The 21,303-nt window shown below is 33.9% G+C and overlaps 3 protein-coding genes and 1 long non-coding RNA gene across 4 annotated transcripts; 2 read left to right on the forward strand and 2 right to left on the reverse strand.

Moving 5' to 3' along the window:
- The first annotated feature begins 3,740 nt into the window (after positions 1 to 3,740).
- Positions 3,741 to 5,976, forward strand: LOC104742549 (sirohydrochlorin ferrochelatase, chloroplastic). The gene is made up of 6 exons (XM_010463566.3): positions 3,741 to 4,248; positions 4,355 to 4,593; positions 4,727 to 4,788; positions 5,161 to 5,271; positions 5,391 to 5,483; positions 5,662 to 5,976. The coding sequence occupies exons 1-6, from the start codon at positions 4,181 to 4,183 to the stop codon at positions 5,770 to 5,772; spliced, it is 684 nt and encodes a 227-aa protein (XP_010461868.2). The 5' UTR covers positions 3,741 to 4,180; the 3' UTR covers positions 5,773 to 5,976.
- A 407-nt stretch (positions 5,977 to 6,383) lies between these two features.
- Positions 6,384 to 7,664, forward strand: LOC147928779 (uncharacterized). The gene is made up of 2 exons (XR_015580420.1): positions 6,384 to 7,120; positions 7,305 to 7,664. It is a non-coding gene; the product is annotated as an uncharacterized LOC147928779 (long non-coding RNA).
- A 1,708-nt stretch (positions 7,665 to 9,372) lies between these two features.
- Positions 9,373 to 16,926, reverse strand: LOC104744007 (alanine--tRNA ligase). Its single transcript, XM_087485323.1, has 23 exons — positions 16,233 to 16,926; positions 15,621 to 15,859; positions 15,148 to 15,288; positions 14,655 to 14,801; positions 14,301 to 14,453; positions 13,740 to 13,869; positions 13,463 to 13,559; positions 13,203 to 13,323; positions 12,817 to 12,876; positions 12,693 to 12,743; positions 12,525 to 12,620; positions 12,285 to 12,386; positions 12,025 to 12,147; positions 11,531 to 11,674; positions 11,373 to 11,444; positions 11,208 to 11,283; positions 10,980 to 11,122; positions 10,787 to 10,895; positions 10,521 to 10,708; positions 10,338 to 10,427; positions 10,048 to 10,230; positions 9,779 to 9,958; positions 9,373 to 9,646 (listed from the first exon to the last, which is right to left on the reverse strand). The coding sequence occupies exons 1-23, from the start codon at positions 16,537 to 16,539 to the stop codon at positions 9,575 to 9,577; spliced, it is 3,024 nt and encodes a 1,007-aa protein (XP_087341449.1). The 5' UTR covers positions 16,540 to 16,926; the 3' UTR covers positions 9,373 to 9,574.
- Positions 16,927 to 19,391: 2,465 nt separating this feature from the next.
- LOC104744009 (glutathione S-transferase T2-like) lies at positions 19,392 to 20,322 on the reverse strand. Its single transcript, XM_087486271.1, has 3 exons — positions 20,070 to 20,322; positions 19,747 to 20,015; positions 19,392 to 19,664 (listed from the first exon to the last, which is right to left on the reverse strand). Exons 1-3 carry the CDS (start codon positions 20,320 to 20,322, stop codon positions 19,392 to 19,394), a joined length of 795 nt encoding a protein of 264 aa, XP_087342397.1.
- Positions 20,323 to 21,303: the final 981 nt, after the last annotated feature.

Here is a 21,303-nt window from a genome sequence, read left to right on the forward strand (position 1 = left end):
AAGAAAGCATAAAACGACTATTGTTCCGGTGTTACAACACAAACAACATATAATTTTTTTTTTTAAATGCAAATACAATTAAAGACTTTTTACCATGATATTTTTCTTAATACCGACCTCTATGATCTCTTAATTAACTTGGTCATGCTTGTATACTGAAGATTTTGGTCTCACATCACTTACCAAGATGCATAAAACATGATTTGAAAAATTATCTAAATCAATTGATATCAGGGGATTTTAAAACTACAAATTAATTATTCCCACCAAAAAATCTACATGAACTAGGAAATCTTTTAAGAATTGGAAATTGATCTACCATTGTAGTGATCATACCAAAACCATTTTGGGATATTTTGTCCATGAACTCTATCATTCATGACTTGACCATTATAATTTCATACTAAAACTCTAAACCATCTTGTATAAATATCATGGTAAAACTAGATAATTATATAAATTATTTTCCATTGCATTTGCATTATCTTATGATTTAGATGTCTCCAATTTTTTAACCGTATGCTTCATGCCGTGAACTAATAGTTTTTTCGTAACTAGGTATTAGTCCACACAATGCGTGGTTGAATGCATAATAATTTTTTATTTTTTATTTCTGAAATTTTGTTAAAATAAAATATTGTTCTTTAATTTTTTATTAACAATAACATCAAAGAATGATTTTGTTTTTTCTACTATAATATAAATCTCAAATTTTTTTATAGAAATGATGTGCTTGTTAAAACCTACACTTGTGTCAACATTTTTTGGTATGGTTATTTATTATACCAAAATTAACAAATACTAAAAATAATTATTACAAATTGATATATATATATATATATAATAATAATTTTAAAAATTTTCTAATATGAGTGAATCTATGTTTATCATGTTTTATAGTGGTTAATAACTGATTTAAAGAGATTTTTTTAATGTCATTTTAAAATTTAGTAACTACATATAAAATTATTGTGTATAAAATGAAGCAACAATGCTTTTAAATAAACCATATCAGTAACTATCAGAATCCTCCTAAGTCAATGAAGCAATCTATAAGAATAAGCAAAAGCAGACCAATCCAACTGGTTAAAATACAAAAGGGGTCGGTGAGTTTTACCCTCACAAGATGACTAATGTTGGTGAGAGCTCTTCTTGGATACCAATAAGGCAAAACACGACCTCTCCCAAGCCACCAGTTTAGAAAACCTCTCTGAAGTCACCGATAAAATTTCTCCATCATAGCACTTGAGTAAATAAGTGATGTCATAAGATCCATGAACGGTAGCCCAAATGATAATCCTAGTTCGTTTCAGAATCCAAACGAGATCCTAGAAGAAACACTTGATTATGATACTTTCTTCTCTAATCTACTTCAAAACTTAAGTGATATTTTTGGAATATGATGTTATTTTTGGATATTTGGGGATAATGTGCTAAATTTAGAAATCAGTTTTTATTTATTTGTGAGAATTCCCTTAATACTAAAACTAAATAAAAACAATGATACATAAAAAGGTCTAAAATTATCTTGTGTCCACTCATAGAGTGGATAAATCACCAAGTGTTGTTATATTTTTTCTACTCATTAACTCCTCTAAAATTTAATTCGATTAAATACAACTTGTTTCATTTTTTTTTTGAGTTTTTCAAAATTCGATTAAATACACCATGGATCTACCTCCAATAGTGGATCATGCACAAAATTTGTAATATATAGAGATTCCTCAAGTAAATCAAGGTAAACTGATGTTAAATAAATTATATTAATATCTTTTTAAAATTACATATACATATATTTTTTAAAAATAAACGTGATTAAAAGATAAATTTTGAAAAAAGTTCATCGATCAAAAACTATAGCAGATCATCAACTAAAAAAGCAAACCTAGCTGTATTTTTATTTTCCTTGGATTATTAAGGATTTTTTATTCATTATTATCAAGTAAGTTGTATGATGAATTGATCATTGACCGTATTATTTATTTTGGTTGGAATAATCCCTTCGGTAATCAATGCGAGAGTAAAGAAACTAAAGTGTAGTTGCTAATTATTGCTAAAAGTAAAAGCATTTTTTGTTTGTAAAGAAAAAGTTCTAGTATCCCACATCTGATACTTCTTAAGTTGTGATGAAGACCATCTTTTCTATAAATACCAAATTAGTTTGCCTATTTCTAAGTTATCTGGTTCCATTTATTAAGCCTTAAAATCATGTAATTAAATGAGTTTTTTTTATCAAGTTAATTTATTTTAAAGATTCTAGTTACCGTTTAATTAGACTTATCTCTTAAATATTAATTGTAAATAAATGAATATATTAAAAACAATTAAAAGTTATAAATAATCCCCTATATATTAATAGAGAAACATTTTGTTGAAAATGCTGATGTGTCGTCGCCAGAACGATTTGGAAATATAATTGCAATTAATCACCTCAAGATAAACATATTTACAAAAATAAGTCTTTTGATTTATTAAATGTGCCATTAAAATATATATAGAAATATTTATTTCATTATTATTTACATAAATGTGTCATTAGAATATACTCCCTCCGTTTCATAATATAGGATGTTTAGAGAAGTATTTTTGTTTCATAATATAGGATTTTTCCAACTTTCTATGCAACTTTTAGATTAAACATTTTAAAAGTAACTATTTTTAATATGCGTGTTTTCACTAAAACATCCTATATTTTGAAATGGAGTTAGTATAAGGTATTGTTTCTTTCTATTATTTTTTAAAATGAAAGACTTCATCAACTATTAAAAAAAGAAAATATAGTTAATAATTTAATTATCAGCTTCATAACATATTTAATTATTTAAAGTAAATTGCATTTCATAAACTATTAAAAAATTTATTCATCTATTTAACTTTTTGAAATACAAAAATTATTCTCCGATTTTAAAAAATTTGATGACTATTCAAGTACGCCCTCTGTTTCACAATAAGTGTCATTTTGACACATTTCACACAAATTAAGAAATATTAAAATATACATATATGCTTTTATTTAATAAATGTTTAATGGGTTAATTTAGTCATAGGTTAATGGTAAAACTAGAAAATCTAATGAAAAAGATGCATTAAAAATATAAAATAGTGCATTGGAAATGTAAAATGACATTCTTTGTGAAACGGAAATAAAATTCTAAAATGACACCTTTTATGAAACAGAGAGAGTATATATTAAAAATTAATTATTACAATAATCTTAAAAATAAATAATATTATCACAATTATCACAATGGTTAACATTATTTTCTACATTTCACGGATGAAATATATTTTTACACAAAATAATTAAATATAAAGTTGAATAAATAAATAAAATTATGTGTAAAATTATTATTATGACACCTTAAATTTCAAATAATAATTTTACTTGTAATAATTTTGTTTGAGTCGATTTATCCCGCATATAGTTCGGGTTGTTACCTAATTAAATATTACTACAGACAAAAATATTTATTACAATATCAATTTTAACATCAGTTTTTAAATAATATAAATATTGTACATTAGTTTTAAAAAATGATGCAAATATTTGAAATCAATTTAGTAAAAATGATGTAAGATTTACAACATTTTTTGTAAGTGATGTAATTCAACATCGATTTTACTAATTAGACACACACATGATGTTGATAGAACACTATATAGCATCTCTATTTAGATTAGACACACACATGATGTTGATAGAACATAATATATAGCTAAGAAACTGTTGTTTTATTCCCACTGAATCATGATCGGAAGTCTTTTTCATGAATTTTCATAGTTTTTTTTTTCTCTATTTAGATTTAAGATGATAATTATTTTGATAGAAATCTCTACTTGTAGTCCAAACTTTAGCACTCTATAATCTATACTGTATGCTGGATAATTGTCCTGAACAGCTAGATGGTAATGAAGAGGTCACACTAATGACTAATCATTAAGTTCTCCATCATGTAAATTGTAAAAAGAGGGGGTGGGTTTAATTACAAAACTTTTGTATGTTTTGAACCTTTGGTGATAAAGCCGGACTGAAATAATAATCTGGTCCCGGGTTGACTGGTCCGACCGACCGGTTCGGTAAGAAAATTAACGAATCTTTTCTTTTTCACTTTCCCGATTCCGCCATCGCCATCGAGTCGTTCCGACAAATTAAATCAGTTTAACAGCAGCAAAACAGTCCATGGCGGCGAAGATGACGACTCAGTCGCAGTTCTTGGTGAACCTCTCTTACGGCCTCGCCTCCCAAAGGTTCTTTATCACTTTCCTCTATACATACCCTTATATAGTTTTCTTCTGTTGTTTTGCTTTCTTCTTAGTGATTTATTTCTTCGATTTGTTTTCGTTGCAATCTCAGAGCGGATAATCGTGTCTCATCTTCATCTTGTCAAATCACACGACCGAATCGGTCATGGGCTTTGCCAGTTTCCTTAAAAGTCGAGAAATTTCAATCCCAACGAGGAAGGAGAAGAAGAGGATCACCATGTTTTGGGAGCTTTGAGAACGAAGGGTCGCTCAGAAATGGAATCGGTGATGCAGATGGGATTATAATTGTTGATCACGGTTCTCGTCGCCGTGAATCCAATCTTATGCTTGGTTAGACTTTTGTTTCTGTTCCTTTCTCCTCTTCTTCATCTTCTTCGTTGTTTCACTTTTGTTATATATATACATTACTTCCTTTTAGCTTGTATGAGTTTGTGTAATTGTGTGGTTTTTTTCTATGTTTCAGAGGAGTTTGTGAAAATGTTCAAAGACAAAACTGGGTACCCAATTGTGGAGCCTGCTCATATGGTAATTTATTTCCTAAAGCTCTCACCTTATTGTGAATAATGAAAGAGGATTAGCTTTGTTCTTATAAATTGGCTCCGTTTTGCTTCCATTTCATGCCATAAGTATAGTGTACCTTATAAATTGCAGTAAGACCTGGAATTTTTTTTGATGGAACTGGAACCGCTAGTAAATTCTTCCTTTCAAATAGTTTACTTGACTGTATTCACTTGTATGTATGAACCATACCCGTGAGTTTGATAAAATCTGATTTCAGTTTCTTGGTAGATTTTAGCGTAATCTATTTGAATTGAGGCCTTAGATGAAGCTGGCATTTGATTGCTTCTCACTTTCCAATTCTGGTTGCTGTTTTCTGATGTTCACACTTCACACCAGGAACTGGCTGAGCCATCTATAAAAGATGCATTCAGTTTGTGTGTACAAAAAGGGGCAAAACGTGTGGTTGTGAGCCCATTTTTTCTTTTTCCTGGAAGACATTGGCATAAGGTATGGCTTTGTGCATCTCCATTTTTCTGTTTTCGTGAAGCTTTTTTTTCTTTTATCTCTGGGATCATTGGAGGATGTACGTTACTGGCCTAGTGAGACTATGACCTTTATATAATTAGGACATTCCCTCGTTGACGGCTGATGCTGCAAAGGAGTTCTCTGGCATCTCATACCTCATAACTGCACCTCTCGGCCTTCATAATCTCCTCATGGTAAGAGATAAATCATACTTTAAGCCTAAGGGATGTGAGCACCCTCTTGCATTAGTGAATGACACCTTTTCCCCTTTGAAATTTTGATAGTCGATCTTCTGATGTTTAATCTTCACAAGAGATCTGTACTTCTTTTGGCTCTCTATCTTCAGTAATCTGCTAATATTTCTTTCTGCAGGACGTTGTGAACGACAGAATTCAACATTGCTTGAGCCATGTTGAAGGTGATGCTGACGAGTGTCTGGTTTGTGCTGGAACAGACAAGTGTAAGATCTACAATAGTTCTTAGGTGTACATGTAAGAACGTTTTTGCATATCTGTTCTTAGTTCTTTCAGATGCGGATAGAAAAGGGTGGCGTATTATATTGTTCATAGTCATCATTTAGTCCACGTCCAATGTACACCAATTTCGAGATTATGGCCTGTTCTTCTTATTGCACATTAATAATAAAGTACTACGACAATATAATAAGAGTTGTCTGTTAAAGTTGTCTCTCTCTGTCTCCTGTCAACAAACTGCGTAGTAGAAATTTTGATGTACTACATGTAAGCGATGTTTCATGGTTATAAAAATATAAGATTCTCTCGATGCCTTTTCTGGCCTCCTTTTTGTCTTATAGTTTTCGTGCATATTGCACTTGTTTAATTATGAGTAAGCTCTTTTGTTTAATCAGAAGGCAGAGAAGCCCATTTTCCTTATTGCAGCTTCTGCAGTTAAAGGTGAGAAGGAAAATGAAACTTAACGTTGTAGGAGATAGCGAAGACTTTTGAAGTCTCCCACTAAATTCTGATGGATGAATATGTGGATGTGGTGGTTTATGGATGAGCACAAAAGAACAATTCAACAAGTCGTTTGGTAGATGTACCATATAATTGTGTTCACATGATGCTCAGTTGAATAGTTCAGAAAGAGACAACGAATGTTATGATTGAGTTGACTTGGACTCTTGTGTCATGAAGTTAATGCATAATTAACTACTTTCTAGTGTAAGACGTAGAGATTCGGGAGAATCACTAGAACAGAAAATGGCAGAAGCTGTTGTTTCTGTTACAGTGCAGAAGCTAGGGGAGTTTCTCTTGGAAGAACCGTTGTTCTTGTTCGGTATAAGTGAGCAAGTGAAGCAGCTGCAAGACGAACTGAAGCGTTTGAAGTGCTTTTTGAAAGATGCAGATGAGAAGCAGCATAAAAGCGAGAGAGTGCGTAACTGGGTTGCAGGCATTAGAGAAGCTTCCTATGATACAGAGGATATCCTCGAGGCATTTTTCCTCAAAGCAGAATCAAGGAAACAAAAAGGGATGACAAGGGTGTTTAGGAGGCTTGTGTAAATATTGAACGAGGCTGTTTCACTTCATAGTGTTGGCTCAGAGTTTAGAGAGATCACCTCCAGGCTTTTTAAGATAACATCAAGTATGCTAAATTATGGTATAAAGGAAGCTATGGGCGGAGAAGGTTTAAGTTTGTCTGATAGTCAAAGAGAACAGAGGCCGTCGTTTTCATATGTTGCTGAGCATAATCTTGTCGGGTTAGGGCAGAGTCTTGAGAAGTTAGTGAAAGAATTAGTTTCCGGAAGTGAGAAACTAAGAGTCAGGTCCATATGAACTCACGAAATCTATTTAAGAACACAAGAAACTAAGAGGTACATTTTGTGGTTTAGATAACAACTAGATTGAACCAAAACTATTTATGAACCACAACAAATCTTACTCTGTTTTATTTACAGATAGAGAAAGCTTAGCAGAGTTATCTAGTTGTTATCTAAACCACAAAAAAACGAGTCTTTTAAAATTGTTTTTTTTTTTCCTTTTCCATTGAATAACAAGACGTTAATGGATGATAAACCAAGGTGAGTTGGTGAAGACTTCTTCATCTGTGGATGGATCAAAAGGGGTCGGTGAGTTTACCTTCACAAGATGACTAATGTTTGTAAGAGCCCTTCTAGGTTACCACTAAGGTAACGCACTACCTCCCCCAAGTCTCGCAACAGAATATTCTCTTTTCCATTATGAAATTTATTTTTAAGAGAGATATATTTAAGAAAATTAAGCAGTTTTTTTGTTTTTTTTAAAGATTTGCTATTTTATTGTTTGTTTTTTTTGTAGGATTTTTTTTAGTTAAAAATATGTTATTTTCAATACCGTAAATTATAAAATGCTCAAGAAAAATTTTCCGCTTTGGACCATCATTTTAGTTCGACCGGCCCTGATTACATGCAATATTGTTATATTAATTTATAATATCTTTAGTTTTGTTTATCAATATTATTACAAATTTTGGAGCCTCTATTATATTATGTTTTTTTGGGTTGTAGTATCGGTAAAAATTTCTGAGCCAACCAACATCACACCGCATATCCATTAAACCAATTGGTTAATAACCATAAATTTGAACATAAAGGTCATAGAGTAAACTTTTAACTATGAGACAATCCGGGTTAAGTTCGTACACATATGGTAAAACCTCTATAAATTAATACTCTATAAAGTAATACTCTATAAATTAATAAACACTATAAACTAATAAATTTTGTTAGTTCCAAGTTGAGAAAATATAAAAAACTATAAAGTAATACTCTATAAATTAATAAACACTATAAACTAATAAATTTTGTTAGTTCCAAGTTGAGAAAATGTAAAAAATAACACAATTCGATAAGATAATAAAAAATATATTTTTTTGAAATTTCGATGTAAAATATGATCTCAATAATATCATAAATTCATAATCATGTAAATTTACATATATATATATATATACTGATATAGTAAAGTATGTTTCTCGTAAATTCATATTTATAAAACAATTGTTATGTTGTATTTTCAAACTATAATGATATAAAATATTCTATAACATTTCATAAAACAGCTAAAACTTTTTAAAGTTTTCAGCTTCTAAATATACATCATTTACATTTTGATTGTTTGATAAACTATTAAAATACGATAATTGATAGTATTATTCATAAATTTGAATATTTATGTCATTTGTATATGTGAATTTGTCTATAATATTTGTAATTCATTGTCAATAATATTTTTTAATTATTTTAAATTCAATTCCAATACCATAAAATTTACAACATCCAAAATTCTAATCTTATTTTGCAAAAATTGTCTCAATTCATAACTTTTAAAAAATTAAACATATAAAAGATAACTATCAATTAATAATTATTAATTTACACTATAAAATAATAATTATTCACTATAAATTAATAAAATGTCTTGCTCCCAACATTATTAATTTATAGAGGTTTTACAGTATTTTAAAAAATCGTTATAATTTATTTTCGTGTTACTTTTCACTTATGTTATTAAAATAAAAACTCAACTTATTTGCATCAATTTCTCATTGGTTGTTGTTAGGCTACAAATTTAGAAAATGACATACATATATATATATGTATATATATATATATATGTGTATATATATATATATATATTAATTTCAAGTGTGCTCTCCACCTGAAAGCATAAATCTAAACGGAAAACAAATATAAGTTACATAAAAAAACCATATCTAGCCAATACACGTCCTAGAGTCAGTTTATCCTCTGCCCTAAAAGTTCAACTTTTATTCTCCTTTGGCCCTCTTATATAAAAAATATTTACTTTTATTATTTATTTTTAATCAAAAATTGGGTAAAACACATCAAAATCTTCAACTTTTGAGATATTTACAGACCTTATTTATAGAACTATTTTTCTTTCATTTCCTTACATGTCCATGTTACATCTGTGACAGTAGACATTACGAGTGAGTCTTTCATGTACGAGTAAAAATATCACTGTTTCTAGAACCGTGTGCAATTCAGTTTTAACCAGCCAGCTTTATGCTTCTATTTTCAGATGGCAACTAAAACCGACCAGCCCATAAATCTACTTAACCAAATTCTGAATCGCATGTCTGCAGCCATACCATTTGAACTCAAACTGACAGTCTCACAAGTGAATACATCAATAGGTCACTTTGACTGATACCACAAATTCCATCACAACTGATAACATCAAGAGATTCTTGAACATGTATAAAACGGTATACAATTAAATCAACTAGGTAGAGGTTACCCTACCCATACAGAACTTCGACCAAATCAGTTGAGTTTCATTGATGCAAATGATGCAGCCATATCCAAAGCCGCCTGCACCTGGGAAGCATCCGTTCCCTGAAACCAAAACAACATGTTAAAGATTGAGATCTCTTTGTGGAGGATACTGCATTGGAGACTAAAGAGAAAAGGTTGAGATCTCTTTGTGGAGGATACTGCATTGGAGACTAAAGAGAAAAGGACTCGTACCTGTCCTGATGCAAGACCACCTTTCCCTTTCCCGCATCGGCCTTTTAGAGGACCCAATGCAGTTGTCAACCATTCTGCGACGTCTAGCTGCTTGAACTGATCTGATTTGTCTGGGACTCCTGCACACACAACCGCCTTGTTTGTGCCTTCATCTGTGCTGAACACCATTATCGACATTCCCTGCAAGGTTCATCAAAAAACCTTCATTTAACTTTCTTGATTTCTATGAATAGATGGTACAAGTGATGCTGTAAGAAAATGCGGATTACCTTCTTTTCCATGACTTTTGAAACCGCCTCTCGCACAGCTGCCGCATCAAGACCCACATCTAGCTGGATTATGCAGAAAGTCTTCCCAATTGATGCTGCAGACTCCGCCGCCTCTGTTGCTACTTTGACAGATTTCTTCAGGTTTTGTTCCGCTATTCTCTTCTGAGCTTTTTTTACTTCGTTCTGCAAAGTTGAAAAACAATAATTGCCATTTCAATATTCCTCTGATCAGAAAACCACACCGAAATCTAGACAAAGTAGCGGACTGTAGGACTGGAAGAGCTTATAACCTGAAGCGAAGCAATCTTAGCCCTGATATCTGCCTTTTTAGCTGCTGGTATAACTGCCGTGTCTACTTGGCTTTTCAAAGCAGAAACTTTCTGTAAATTTGCAAATATGAACACATAAGTTTTACATGAATTCAAGTTAAGATATTGTCTTATTCAAGTTAAGATATTGTCTTAGTCAATTACCTTTTCCAATGCACTTCCCTCTGCCACGGACGCATCCTCTACTTCTTTTTCAAGTAAGGAAGCCGCATTCAATGCTTTAAAGGCACATTCAGTAGTTACAGCGGTTACCCTACGAATACCTTTAGCAATTCCCTCCTCCGATAGAAGTGCAAACGCTTTGGCTTCGCGGGTGTTTGTTATGTGGGTTCCTGGAATTTTCAAAATAACCCAATCTCAATATTCTATTCTGAAAGTAATATCTTGGTCACAATAGCTTGGAAACCGACCTCCACAAAATTCTGAAGAAAGCAATGACCATTCATTGTTTTCAGGATCAGCCAAGAGATCTTCAACTTGTCTCCCAATTGACACCACTCTGACAGGATCAGGGTAGACCTAAATAGAGTAAGAGAGAACATTTTAACAATTCACAGAAACCAAAATAATAAGGTATAGAAAGATATCTGATGGACAGCTTACTTCTCCAAACACTGCTCTTAGACCTTTGATGCGCTTGGCTTCAGAAAGCACTGCTTCCTTGGAAAATACATCCAATTCATCCTTGATCTGTTTATTCACTATCAATTCGATCTTTCTCAAATCTTCAGGAGCAACCGGCTTGCCTACTCGAAATTACGGAACCCATCAGACAATTATAGTGCCATCCACATCCACATCAAAATAAAAATTACTTATTGAAGAATGTACCGTGGGAAAAATCAAATCGCAGTTTTTCAGGAAGAACTATTGATCCCTTCTGATCAATATGATCCCCCAGCACTTCCTGAATTCATTGGAGATGATTGTTTTGAGAACCAATTAAAAAAATAGTAAATCACCGCCTAGGTAACTTAAATTATAGAAATTGGATACCTTCAGGGCATAATTCAACATATGTGTACAAGTATGATTAGGAGCGATGAGTTTACGTCTCTCATAGTCAACCTTTCGCATGGATCAGAAGGTGGAAACAATTTAGATAGTACCAAATATGTTGAATGAGACAAACACTGTTTGACGCTGAGAGTTACCTTGCAAATCACTTTATCCCCCACAGATACCTCTCCAGTTGCTTCAGAAAGATACCCAATATGAATAACGAAGCCCCCAAATATTTGGACATTGCATACATTGAATGTACCAAATGAGCCTTCTATAAGTCCCGTGTCAAAAATCTATTGCCAGAGCAAAAATGTTAAGAGGCACAGATTTTATATACATATGAATCAAAAGCTGGACCTTAATGGATATCAATTCTAAATTATATATGCCATTGTCAACAACTACTTCAGAAAATAGTTTGCAAAACCAATCATAACTATATCATGGTATTTGTCAGCCGATAAATAAAGTCAAACGAATGCAGTTCTGATATGATAGTGTTCACGGTGCTACTGCAAGGTCAAAGTATATATGCATGTCCAAGATGAACAAAAATGAAGACTGCAATTTCATGCCACCAGTCATATGATTAGAAATGAAAACAATCAGCAAACTAAATTACATATAAAAGAAAACCTATTACCTGACCACCCTGCTCAGCATAGAAACTTGTAGACTCCAATACTAGTCCCACGTTATCACAAGCAGCTGAACTTTTCAGGAAAGAGGAGCCAGTGTAGATTGCCTTTAGTTCACTCTCGTGATCCTGTAGGTAATTTCTCAATAATGGATTATTTGAAGTAAAATCCATTTACCACTATTTGCCCTAACTTGATCAATTCTACGCCAACAATAGAACAATTCAAGTGCAACATGCAAGTTTTCTGAAATTATAGGACAAACCTGGAACCAAATGTACTTAAAAGAATCATCTGTTGCTGACACACCATTCTTGTGCAATGTTGATGTAGCATCAGCATCCATAACAATGGTGCCACCAGCTTGCTACCAAAAGTTGGCATTAAAAGATTAGTTGAAGTTTTGCCCAAAAAAAAAAAAAAAAAGATTAGTTAAAAGATAACCTTAGCATCCAAGACTCTATCAAAGACTCTATAAGAAAGTAAATAAAGAAAATTGAAACACCTTATTCTGGGCACTTCTTGATCTTTCCCTCGCCTCATCCATGGCTTTGTTGAAACCATCAACATCAACCAGCAACCCTCTTTCTTCCGCCATTAACTGAAACGCGAGAATAGAAGTTAAAAAAAATTAACACAAACTTTCAGAAATAAATATGAATGACTTAAGTACCTGAGTCAAATCTATCGGGAAACCATATGTATCCCATAACACAAAAGCATCCTGCAAAGAGAAGAGACAGTGATGGATATACTACAACAGTTAACATATATCACATATATAAGTAGAGACGCACCTCTCCACTCAGTGTATTTCCCTGAACCGCCTGCCCAGCTTTCCGAAACTTCTCAATTCCCTGCCGTGAAAATATATAATCAATCTAACTGTTCTTATACTCACCTATATAACATAGAAAATGTAAGGACAAACAGGTCAAACGAAGTTTTTTTTTTTCAGAAAAAGGCTCCCTATAGACAATGGTATGCTGAATTATGTCCAACCAACATCATTAAAACTGAACAATGGTGCAATTGGAAACAATATATACAAAAAAAAAAAGCTGTCATTAATATTGAAGCTGTGAATTGTTATCAAATCTTCAGAGCGAAGAGTTAGTACAGCCCAGAACAAAAAATAAGATAAAGGTTCAAAAGTGTGACGCAAATTAAATCCAGCCCTCACCTTCGCCAAGGTTTTGCAAAAGCTTTCTTCCTCTTCTTTTATTATCTCTGTGATCTTTTTCTCATGTTCCTTCAACTCTGTAAAGACATCGCCCATCACCCGAATAACAGAACTTACAAGCCTAGAGGTGAAAAGCACAACTGATCAGTGAAAAAAAAAAAAAAAACGAGCTAAGATATGTATCAAAACATGCTGCATTTGAAAAGATACACTACAACGACCATACAACAAGTCAACAACGATCAAACCTAATTTCCTACCCGTTGAAAAACCCTTCTTCAGCTTTTAGGATCTCCTTTCCATAGCGAACTGCTCGACGGAGAATACGCCGCAGAACATACTCACGGCCCTCATTACCTGCAAAGGAGAGTATATCAGATGGTATTTGTTAAAAATTACAAGAAAGAATGAATCTCTATTTGTATACCATAATAGATGGACTGAGGAAGGAAATGAACCAAAAACACTTTTTGCTGAACACGTTTGTGTTTTTTATAACCATCCAAATGTAATCGAGAGAAGAAACCAAGAACATACCAGGACGAGAGCCATCCGCAATAGCAAATGATAGGGTCCTAATATGATCAGCAACCACTCTATATGCCATGTCAACTCTGTCGACATCTTCCAGACCAACTTTTCCAGAATATGGCCTAGCTCCAGTGGCCTAAAAATGTGAAAGCATTAACACCTAAACTTAAGATTCACAACAACTAGGGGAAAAGGACCAATCGGAGGTTTTTATTTCATTCTCACTGAGAAAGATACAGAAAGTGACAAAGGTAACAAGGAAATGATCGCCAGGATACCCATCCAAGAATGTCTTGATCACTGAATCCAAATTTACTAAACCAGAAATATTTGAAAACAATTTTGACAGAGTGTCGGAATGGAGAATTAACTACAACCTCTTATAGATCAAAGAGGAAAAGATGACTATAAACGCCGTAGAAGACCCATCAACCACTTGACAATAGATGAACTAAAATGGTGATAGTATTAAATAGGCGACAAAAGCATCCTTAAGAGGAGCCACACAAAAGTAACTCAATATCTTAAAAAACTGTCATGAAATTGTAACCAGGTTTAACAAATTACCTTTTGAATGTCATCAAAGATAGGCATGAACACATCTGTATCATAGTTGCTCATTTTGTTCTGAAGAACAGAAGTCAACCTCTCGAAGCCCATTCCGGTATCAACATGCTTAGCAGGCAGAGGTTTTAGCGAGCCATCACTTTCTCTGTTGAACTATTTTACAAAAAATAACCATATAAATTACAGCCCCGTCAGAGAAAACAGTTGAGAATATAACAGGAAAGCTAAAGAAGCAAAAACAATCTTGCTAACTGCACAATATAGAGTTTCAGCAACGAAATCTATTACCACGACACCCAGATATAGAGTAGTAAAATGGAACTAAATTTCAATTGGGACAGAGAGGGTTTGTACCTGAATAAAGACAAGATTCCATATTTCTAAACATGTTGGATCGTCATTGTTAACTAAGGATGCAGCATCACGGTTACCGACACGATCATAATGTATTTCAGTACAAGGTCCACAGGGACCTGTGTCACCCATTTCCCAGAAATTATCCTGCAGTTTCATAAAAAGTTAAATGAAAGAAAAACATCATTATATGATTCTTAGATTTAGATTTGCTAGAATTTTTGACTGGAAATCATAAACAATGGTCTTTTTAGCCTGCCAACTACCAAAACTTGACAGTGTATAAACTTGACTGTCGTTATCATTGACAAAGCGATTTTTCAGTATATACAAGAGCATTGGTGACAATATAAAGGCAACTGAATTTGATAAAATATCTGACTTTACTGTAACGCTTTTCACATAACACTGGAAATATTTAACAAAAATGAAATGTTGTTCAATTTTACTTGGTTTCAAAATCATGTTTATGGGAGTAGTGAAGCAAACATACTTTGCAACCAAAGGGTAGTACACGTCCAGGTGGAAGAAACTTCAACCATATATCTCTAGCCTCATTATCGGGTTGAAGGCCAGCTCTCTCATCACCGCCAAAATAGGTAGCGTAAATTCGATCAGTCGGTAGCCCATAGACCTGAGGCATGAAAACAGGGAGGTCTGTGTCATCATCTATTAGTGAAATATACAAACCAACGGAGAGAGAATAATAACAAAATAAAATTATGAAATACTGTGGCAGGATATCTCAATGAGAAGCACAGACTAATGAAAACAGAAGAATCACTTTACAAAATTGTGACATACTGTCGAAGGGAGGGAGATAATAGTTCACTGAAAATCATGCACATTTTCTTAAATCAAGTAAACAAAGACAAATGTCCCTTTTCTGAATGTGTAGGAAGAAAAACATACTCTTTGATCATAAGATAAGGTATTGCAAAAGAAGATGGCAGTGGTTCTAATTACCTTAGTTAAGAGCTCCCAAGCCCATCCAATAGCTTCGTTCTTGAAATAATCTCCAAATGACCAGTTACCAAGCATTTCGAAGAAGGTGTGATGGTAAGTATCTTTGCCGACATCGTCCAAATCATTATGCTTTCCACCAGCACGAATACACTTTTGAGTGTTACATGCCCGAGTTAGCTTGCTGAGCTCCGTATTTGGGTCGGCGGTTCCCAAAAATATAGGCTTATACTGGTTCATTCCTAGAAAAACAGAGAAGTTTCGAAGTCATTCGTTTATCTAGTTGTGGCCAGACGCATCAAGATAAATTAACATACATAGTTAGGAATCAATAACAGGAAATTGAGATATGAATAATCGATCCTAACTTACAAAGGTCTAACTAACTTCGACCAAAACTAAACAACTGAAGAATGAATAAGTCCTTAAGCATCAAAGACAAAAGAGAACAGAACAAAGCCCTCCTCCACTGAAATTATCAACTAAATACCAATTCGAGATAAAACCAACTCAATAGAATCTGAATTCCGTAGATCAACTAAAGATTAATTCCCAGTTTCATCGGCAAAAACAGATAAAACAAATCAAGTATTTGGCAATCCAAGTTTTTGGTACCAGCGTTAGCGAAGAGAAGAGTAGGATCATTATGAGGAACAACGGGGCTCGATGGCCAGAACTTGTGGCCTTTGCCTTTGAAGAAATCGAAATAAGTATCCCTGACTCTCCTCGCTGGCCACTGAATCTCCGATGGTTCGGAACCCGGCATGACTGCGACGGAGGAAGACGTCGACGAAGAGAAAGAGGAAGAAAAACGGAAGTGAGAGAGAAAAGGGCGGCGGAGATGAGAAGAGTAAAAAACCCTAGACGGAGGAGGCTTGGTTGAGGATATCAGAAGAAAGGCTGCTGCGTTTACTAATCTCATTCAAACCCAATAAAAGAAGACCTTTCTTCTCTCTCTCCTCCTCTTGTCCTATCTATTTTCTACCGTTAAAATTTATTTAATCCCATTCCTTTTCCGTGAGATATATTATTTTAAGGAAAACATTTTTATAAAAAAAAATGAAAAGAGAGAAAAAAAATGTCGTTCGTTGATATAGGTTAAAAAACTGAACTTGTGAATTTTTTTTTTTCTTTTTTTTTCACTAGAAAAATTATATTAATAAAAAAATTCGAAAAGATTACAAATCACAAGAAAAAAAACGATAATGAAATTTCAGAGACACAATGATTATTCCATAACCTAAAGAAGAGGAAAGGATTTTACGATACAGTGCTTAAGCGAAAAACATCTTGTCTCGAGATTGAAACTAACTCTCGATAAAACCAGAAGGACTTCCAGCATACCAATTGGTGTTTAACGGGCTTCACCACAAATGGCCATAACAAGAAAATGGAACTTGGCTTTCTCCACATAAGATACATCTTTCTCTATAAGTGCTTTGTCAAGGGTCTCCTGGGATGTAACCATAAGGGCAAGATTATTGATGGTCTCTTAATTTGGGGTTGTTAAACACTGTTTGAGTATTTAATGAATTAATTGTGAATGGTTTTGAAAATAAGAACCCTTGAGCTCTTAGGAAAAATTTAATCATCCAATGGTAGGTTCTAATTTTGGGTCTCTTATTTTTGAAAATATTGTTTTTTTAAATTAAAAAATTGTAAATAGAATATAAGTGGTATCATATTACAAATAGAAAATATTGCATTTATTTAATTTTCAAACATACAAAATATAATAAAAACATAAATACATATTACAATAGAAGTGCAATTCATAAATAGAGAGAATGATTAATTTTAATACTGATTTACTCCAAATTTTGCCCAAATATTCTCAACCAAATCATCTTGCAAGCGTTTATGTTTTTCTCGATCACGAACATTCATTCGAATCTTGAGCATAGTTTCGACACATGAAGGTCTGGTTGTTGGAAGCGTGTAGTCAACTTCTGAAGCTCTATGTGACTACAATTGTGCGAATTCAGTTTCATCAAACAGAGTGTACCCATCTCGTTCGTCTTCTACTATCACATTGTGCAGTATGATACACGCTCTCATTATTTTCTCAATTTTGACCTTATCCCAAATAAGAGCCGGGTTTTTGACTATGGCAAATCGAGATTGCAAAACTCCAAAAGCATGCTCTACATCTTTACGCACTACTTCTTGTTGTCTCGCAAATAAAGAGGCTTTTGGAGTTTGTGGTAGTGGAATAGATTGGATAAAAGTAGCCCATTTTGGATAAATACCAAAATACCATCCGTCAGATAGTAAGCCAATTTATACTCATGTCCGTTGACACTGTATTTAACTTTAGGAGCTCGACCATGCAAAATATCATCAAAGTCGGGAGATCGATCAAGAATATTGATATCGTTTAATGTACCTGGTGGTCCAAAGAAAGCATGCCAGATCCAGAGATCATACGAAGCCACCGCCTCTAAAACGATTGTGGGCTTTCCAGATCCGCGGGTATATTGACCTTTCCATGTGGTGGGACAATTCTTCCACTCCCAATGCATACAATCGATGCTTCCTATCATGCCGGGAAATCCGCGAAACTTGCCAATGTCAAGTAGTCGTTGAAGATCTGCTGGTGTGGGTCTTCTCAAGTACTCATCTCCAAATAAAGTTATGACTGAATCTGTAAAATTCTCCAAGCATGATAGCGCCATGGCTTTAGAAAGACGGGGAGGTATTCGTCAAACGCATCAGCTGCAGAACCATATGCCATCATACGAATTGCTGCTGTACACTTTTGCAATGTAGACAAACCCAACCTTCCGGTAGTATCTCTTCTTTGTTGAAAGAAGGGAACTTCATTTGCGATTTTATCCACAATATGAATGAATAATGGCTTGTTCGTTCTAAAACGATGTCGGAACATGTTGGGTAGGTAAGTTGCATCCTCACTGAAATAATCATTCCACAAGTGCTCGTGACCGACTTCTCGATTTCTTTCAATGTAAACTCTCTTTTTTCTTGGTTTAGGTGGTCGTTGTTGTTGAACCGGTGGAGCCATAAGATTTTGCCAAACTTGGTTGCTGATTTGATCACATGTTTGATTAAAATATTCATCAATTATGTCATCAACATCAATGTGGGAAGAAGAAGCCATTTGTAGAGAGTTTGGAAATAAAGGAAAAGTGCTTTGGTGTTTAGAATTTAGAGAAGGAGTTGTGTTTTCATTGATTTGGTGTGAATATTTTGTGTGTTAGTAGTGGAAATATATAGAAAATTTTGTGGATAGGAAAACTATAAATATGTGGATAGGAAATATTGGATACAATTTGTGGTCTTAAATGATAAGAAAACATGTGGTAGATGTACAAAAATACAAAAGCACTTGTAAAAACATGTGGTGAAAGTACATAATTATACAAAAGCACTTGTCACGGGGATGATATAAAATTCTTGACCGACTTCATACTTGATTCCTTCTGTTAGTGTCACGGTTGTATGATTAAATTTCCTTCTGTTGGTGTCACGGTTGTATGATTAAATTTCCCTGTTCGACCTGCATTACAATGACAACATCCCAATTATCAAATGAATACAAAACGATTCTTTAACATTCCAATTCTCAAACCATAACAGACACCAACCAACCGAGAGACACGCTCTAACTGAAACAAAGACATAGTTCACACTATTCGATTAATAAACAGAGTAATAAGAACTCGATTACAAAAAACACAAGGAACCATCCTAATTGCTTACATCCGAATACATAAAACACAAACATAATTAATAAAACACTTCATTCTTTAATATTCAAGTTGATGACATCATGTCATCAATAAGTTTGTCCTTAAGAGCTTTTTCTGATTCAGTTAGTTCATCCTTTTTAGCAATCAGATTTTCAAGCATCACATGCTTGATATGCTCCTTCTTCATAGCAAACTCCTTCTCTTTCAACTCGAAGTCCTTCTGCTTTATCTCATACATCCTCGAGACACGCTCTAACTGAAACTCCAAGTAAGCTTTTCCATCTTCCTCCACATCAATCGGTTGTGTTAGTGCTTTTTTTGGACTTCCCCTTGGCAGCTTTAACACCAGGAGGACGGGGCAATGGTTCATCCACATCAATCGGATGGTGTGCATCCTGTTCAGAAACCGGATCACTCACTCTTCCCCTTTTCACTCCATTACCTTTAATAGAAGTGGAGGCACACCATTTTTGATCGTATCTTAAGTCTCGCCATGCATGCTCCAAGGTAAACCGTGCTCCATGATCAGTGAAGTATATATGCTGTCCTAACTTCATCACATCATCTTCATTCTGCCCACTAGACTTCTCTCTCGTGGCAGCATCGTAATAGCCAACGAATTTGCACACCAATTCGTTTATCCTCCCCCACCTCTGCTTGCAATGACTCGCTTCCCTCTTTGGTCGTCCTACAGCATTGGGACAGGATGCATAGTACTTTGCAATCCTTCCCTAAAAGGCACCTTGTCTTTGCTCATTTGATGTAACCGGATTTTTGCTCGTGTTGAGCCAAGCCGAGACAAGCATGATATCATCAGAAGGTAACCATGCATGCCTTGTCTTGTGGTTTTCTTGAGAGGATGGAAGTTCAGATGGAGCTTCAGATGGACTAGGTGAAGGACTGTATTCGAGGTTTTGGGTATCAAGCTGGCTTTGTAACAGATTTAAATAGCCAGAGGAGGGACGGTATGGATTCATGTAGTCTTCTGAATCCATATCGGAAATTTGTTTGGTGTGTGTTAAAGGATGAAGGAGTTATGTGAGTTATGTTTAAGGAGAAGGTTTTGTGTTTTGTTGTATTATAAGTCTTTCAATTTATAAAGGTTTAGATGTAATTTACTTTCACAACTAGTTGGTTTTAATTTTGAAATTAAGTGTTTACCTACACAACACCAACCAAACATTTAACATCTTCACAACCAACTAACACAAAGCATAAAACAATCAATAACCAAACGTAATTATCGCAACCAACAAGCAAAAACTTTAACATCAATGAGTGACTCGACTTATACCTACACTAACACCACATAAATGAAGAAAGAAGAGGATAAATAGTTACCTTCCTCCATCTCCGAAAATGTAGCATCCATTCATACACATCATTGCTCTGTTTCTCTCTCCACAGCTATAAAACAGGATGGACACTCAATAACTGAAACAGTAGACAAAACAAGGGAGAAGTTATATCAACCAATCACTATAAGAGATCATTCAAACAATATATATGACCAAATAGGACTATTGTTAATTGATCATTACCAACTGATGCATGCTCCATTCAAACAATATATAAGATATCTCCTGAAGCTTTGTAAACTGTTTCCAACTTTTTAACAAATTGGTCCAATGTTTTCTGCAGTCTAAATCCATTGCAACACACACAAGAAAAGTCAATATACCGATCACTCACAGTTTCATCAAAGCCTCAATCAAACTCAAAAGAGATATGCTTTTTTAAAACATGTTGCTTTGCCGGAAATCATAACCAAAACCAAAAAGGGTTTTCCCTTCTTCGAATCCCCATCCAAGCATCTCAACAATCATTTAACCTGTTTCCAAATACAAATAAGAGATTAACAAAGTAAAAGCTGATGACTTTCTCAAAACAAAACACAGAGAACTCAAAAGTCTGAAGTGTTTATATATGTATGTATACACAAAACTCAACTATTATTCGCCTCTAACAATATCGGT

The sequence above is a fragment of the Camelina sativa genome, chromosome 14 (genome assembly GCF_030686135.1).
Source record: "Camelina sativa cultivar CO46 ecotype springtype chromosome 14, ASM3068613v1".
NCBI lineage: Eukaryota > Viridiplantae > Streptophyta > Magnoliopsida > Brassicales > Brassicaceae > Camelina > Camelina sativa.

Bases quoted from the DNA above. Each gene is read 5' to 3' on its own strand.
- LOC104742549 (XM_010463566.3), top strand. From the start codon at position 4,181: ATGGCGGCGAAGATGACGACTCAGTCGCAGTTCTTGGTGAACCTCTCT. The intron at 4,594-4,726 runs GTTAGACTTTTG...TCTATGTTTCAG, and splicing joins TGAATCCAATCTTATGCTTG to AGGAGTTTGTGAAAATGTTC. The intron at 4,789-5,160 runs GTAATTTATTTC...ACTTCACACCAG, and splicing joins TTGTGGAGCCTGCTCATATG to GAACTGGCTGAGCCATCTAT.
- LOC104744007 (XM_087485323.1), bottom strand. From the start codon at position 16,539: ATGAGATTAGTAAACGCAGCAGCCTTTCTTCTGATATCCTCAACCAAG. The intron at 15,860-16,232 runs GTACCAAAAACT...CTGTTTTTCTAG, and splicing joins TCTTCTCTTCGCTAACGCTG to GAATGAACCAGTATAAGCCT. The intron at 10,896-10,979 runs GTAAGCTGTCCA...TACTCTATTTAG, and splicing joins TAAGAGCAGTGTTTGGAGAA to GTCTACCCTGATCCTGTCAG.
- LOC104744009 (XM_087486271.1), bottom strand. From the start codon at position 20,322: ATGGATTCAGAAGACTACATGAATCCATACCGTCCCTCCTCTGGCTAT. The intron at 20,016-20,069 runs GTGCCTTTTAGG...CCAATGCTGTAG, and splicing joins ATCAAATGAGCAAAGACAAG to GACGACCAAAGAGGGAAGCG. The intron at 19,665-19,746 runs GTGAGTGATCCG...CTGGTGTTAAAG, and splicing joins ATGGAGTGAAAAGGGGAAGA to CTGCCAAGGGGAAGTCCAAA.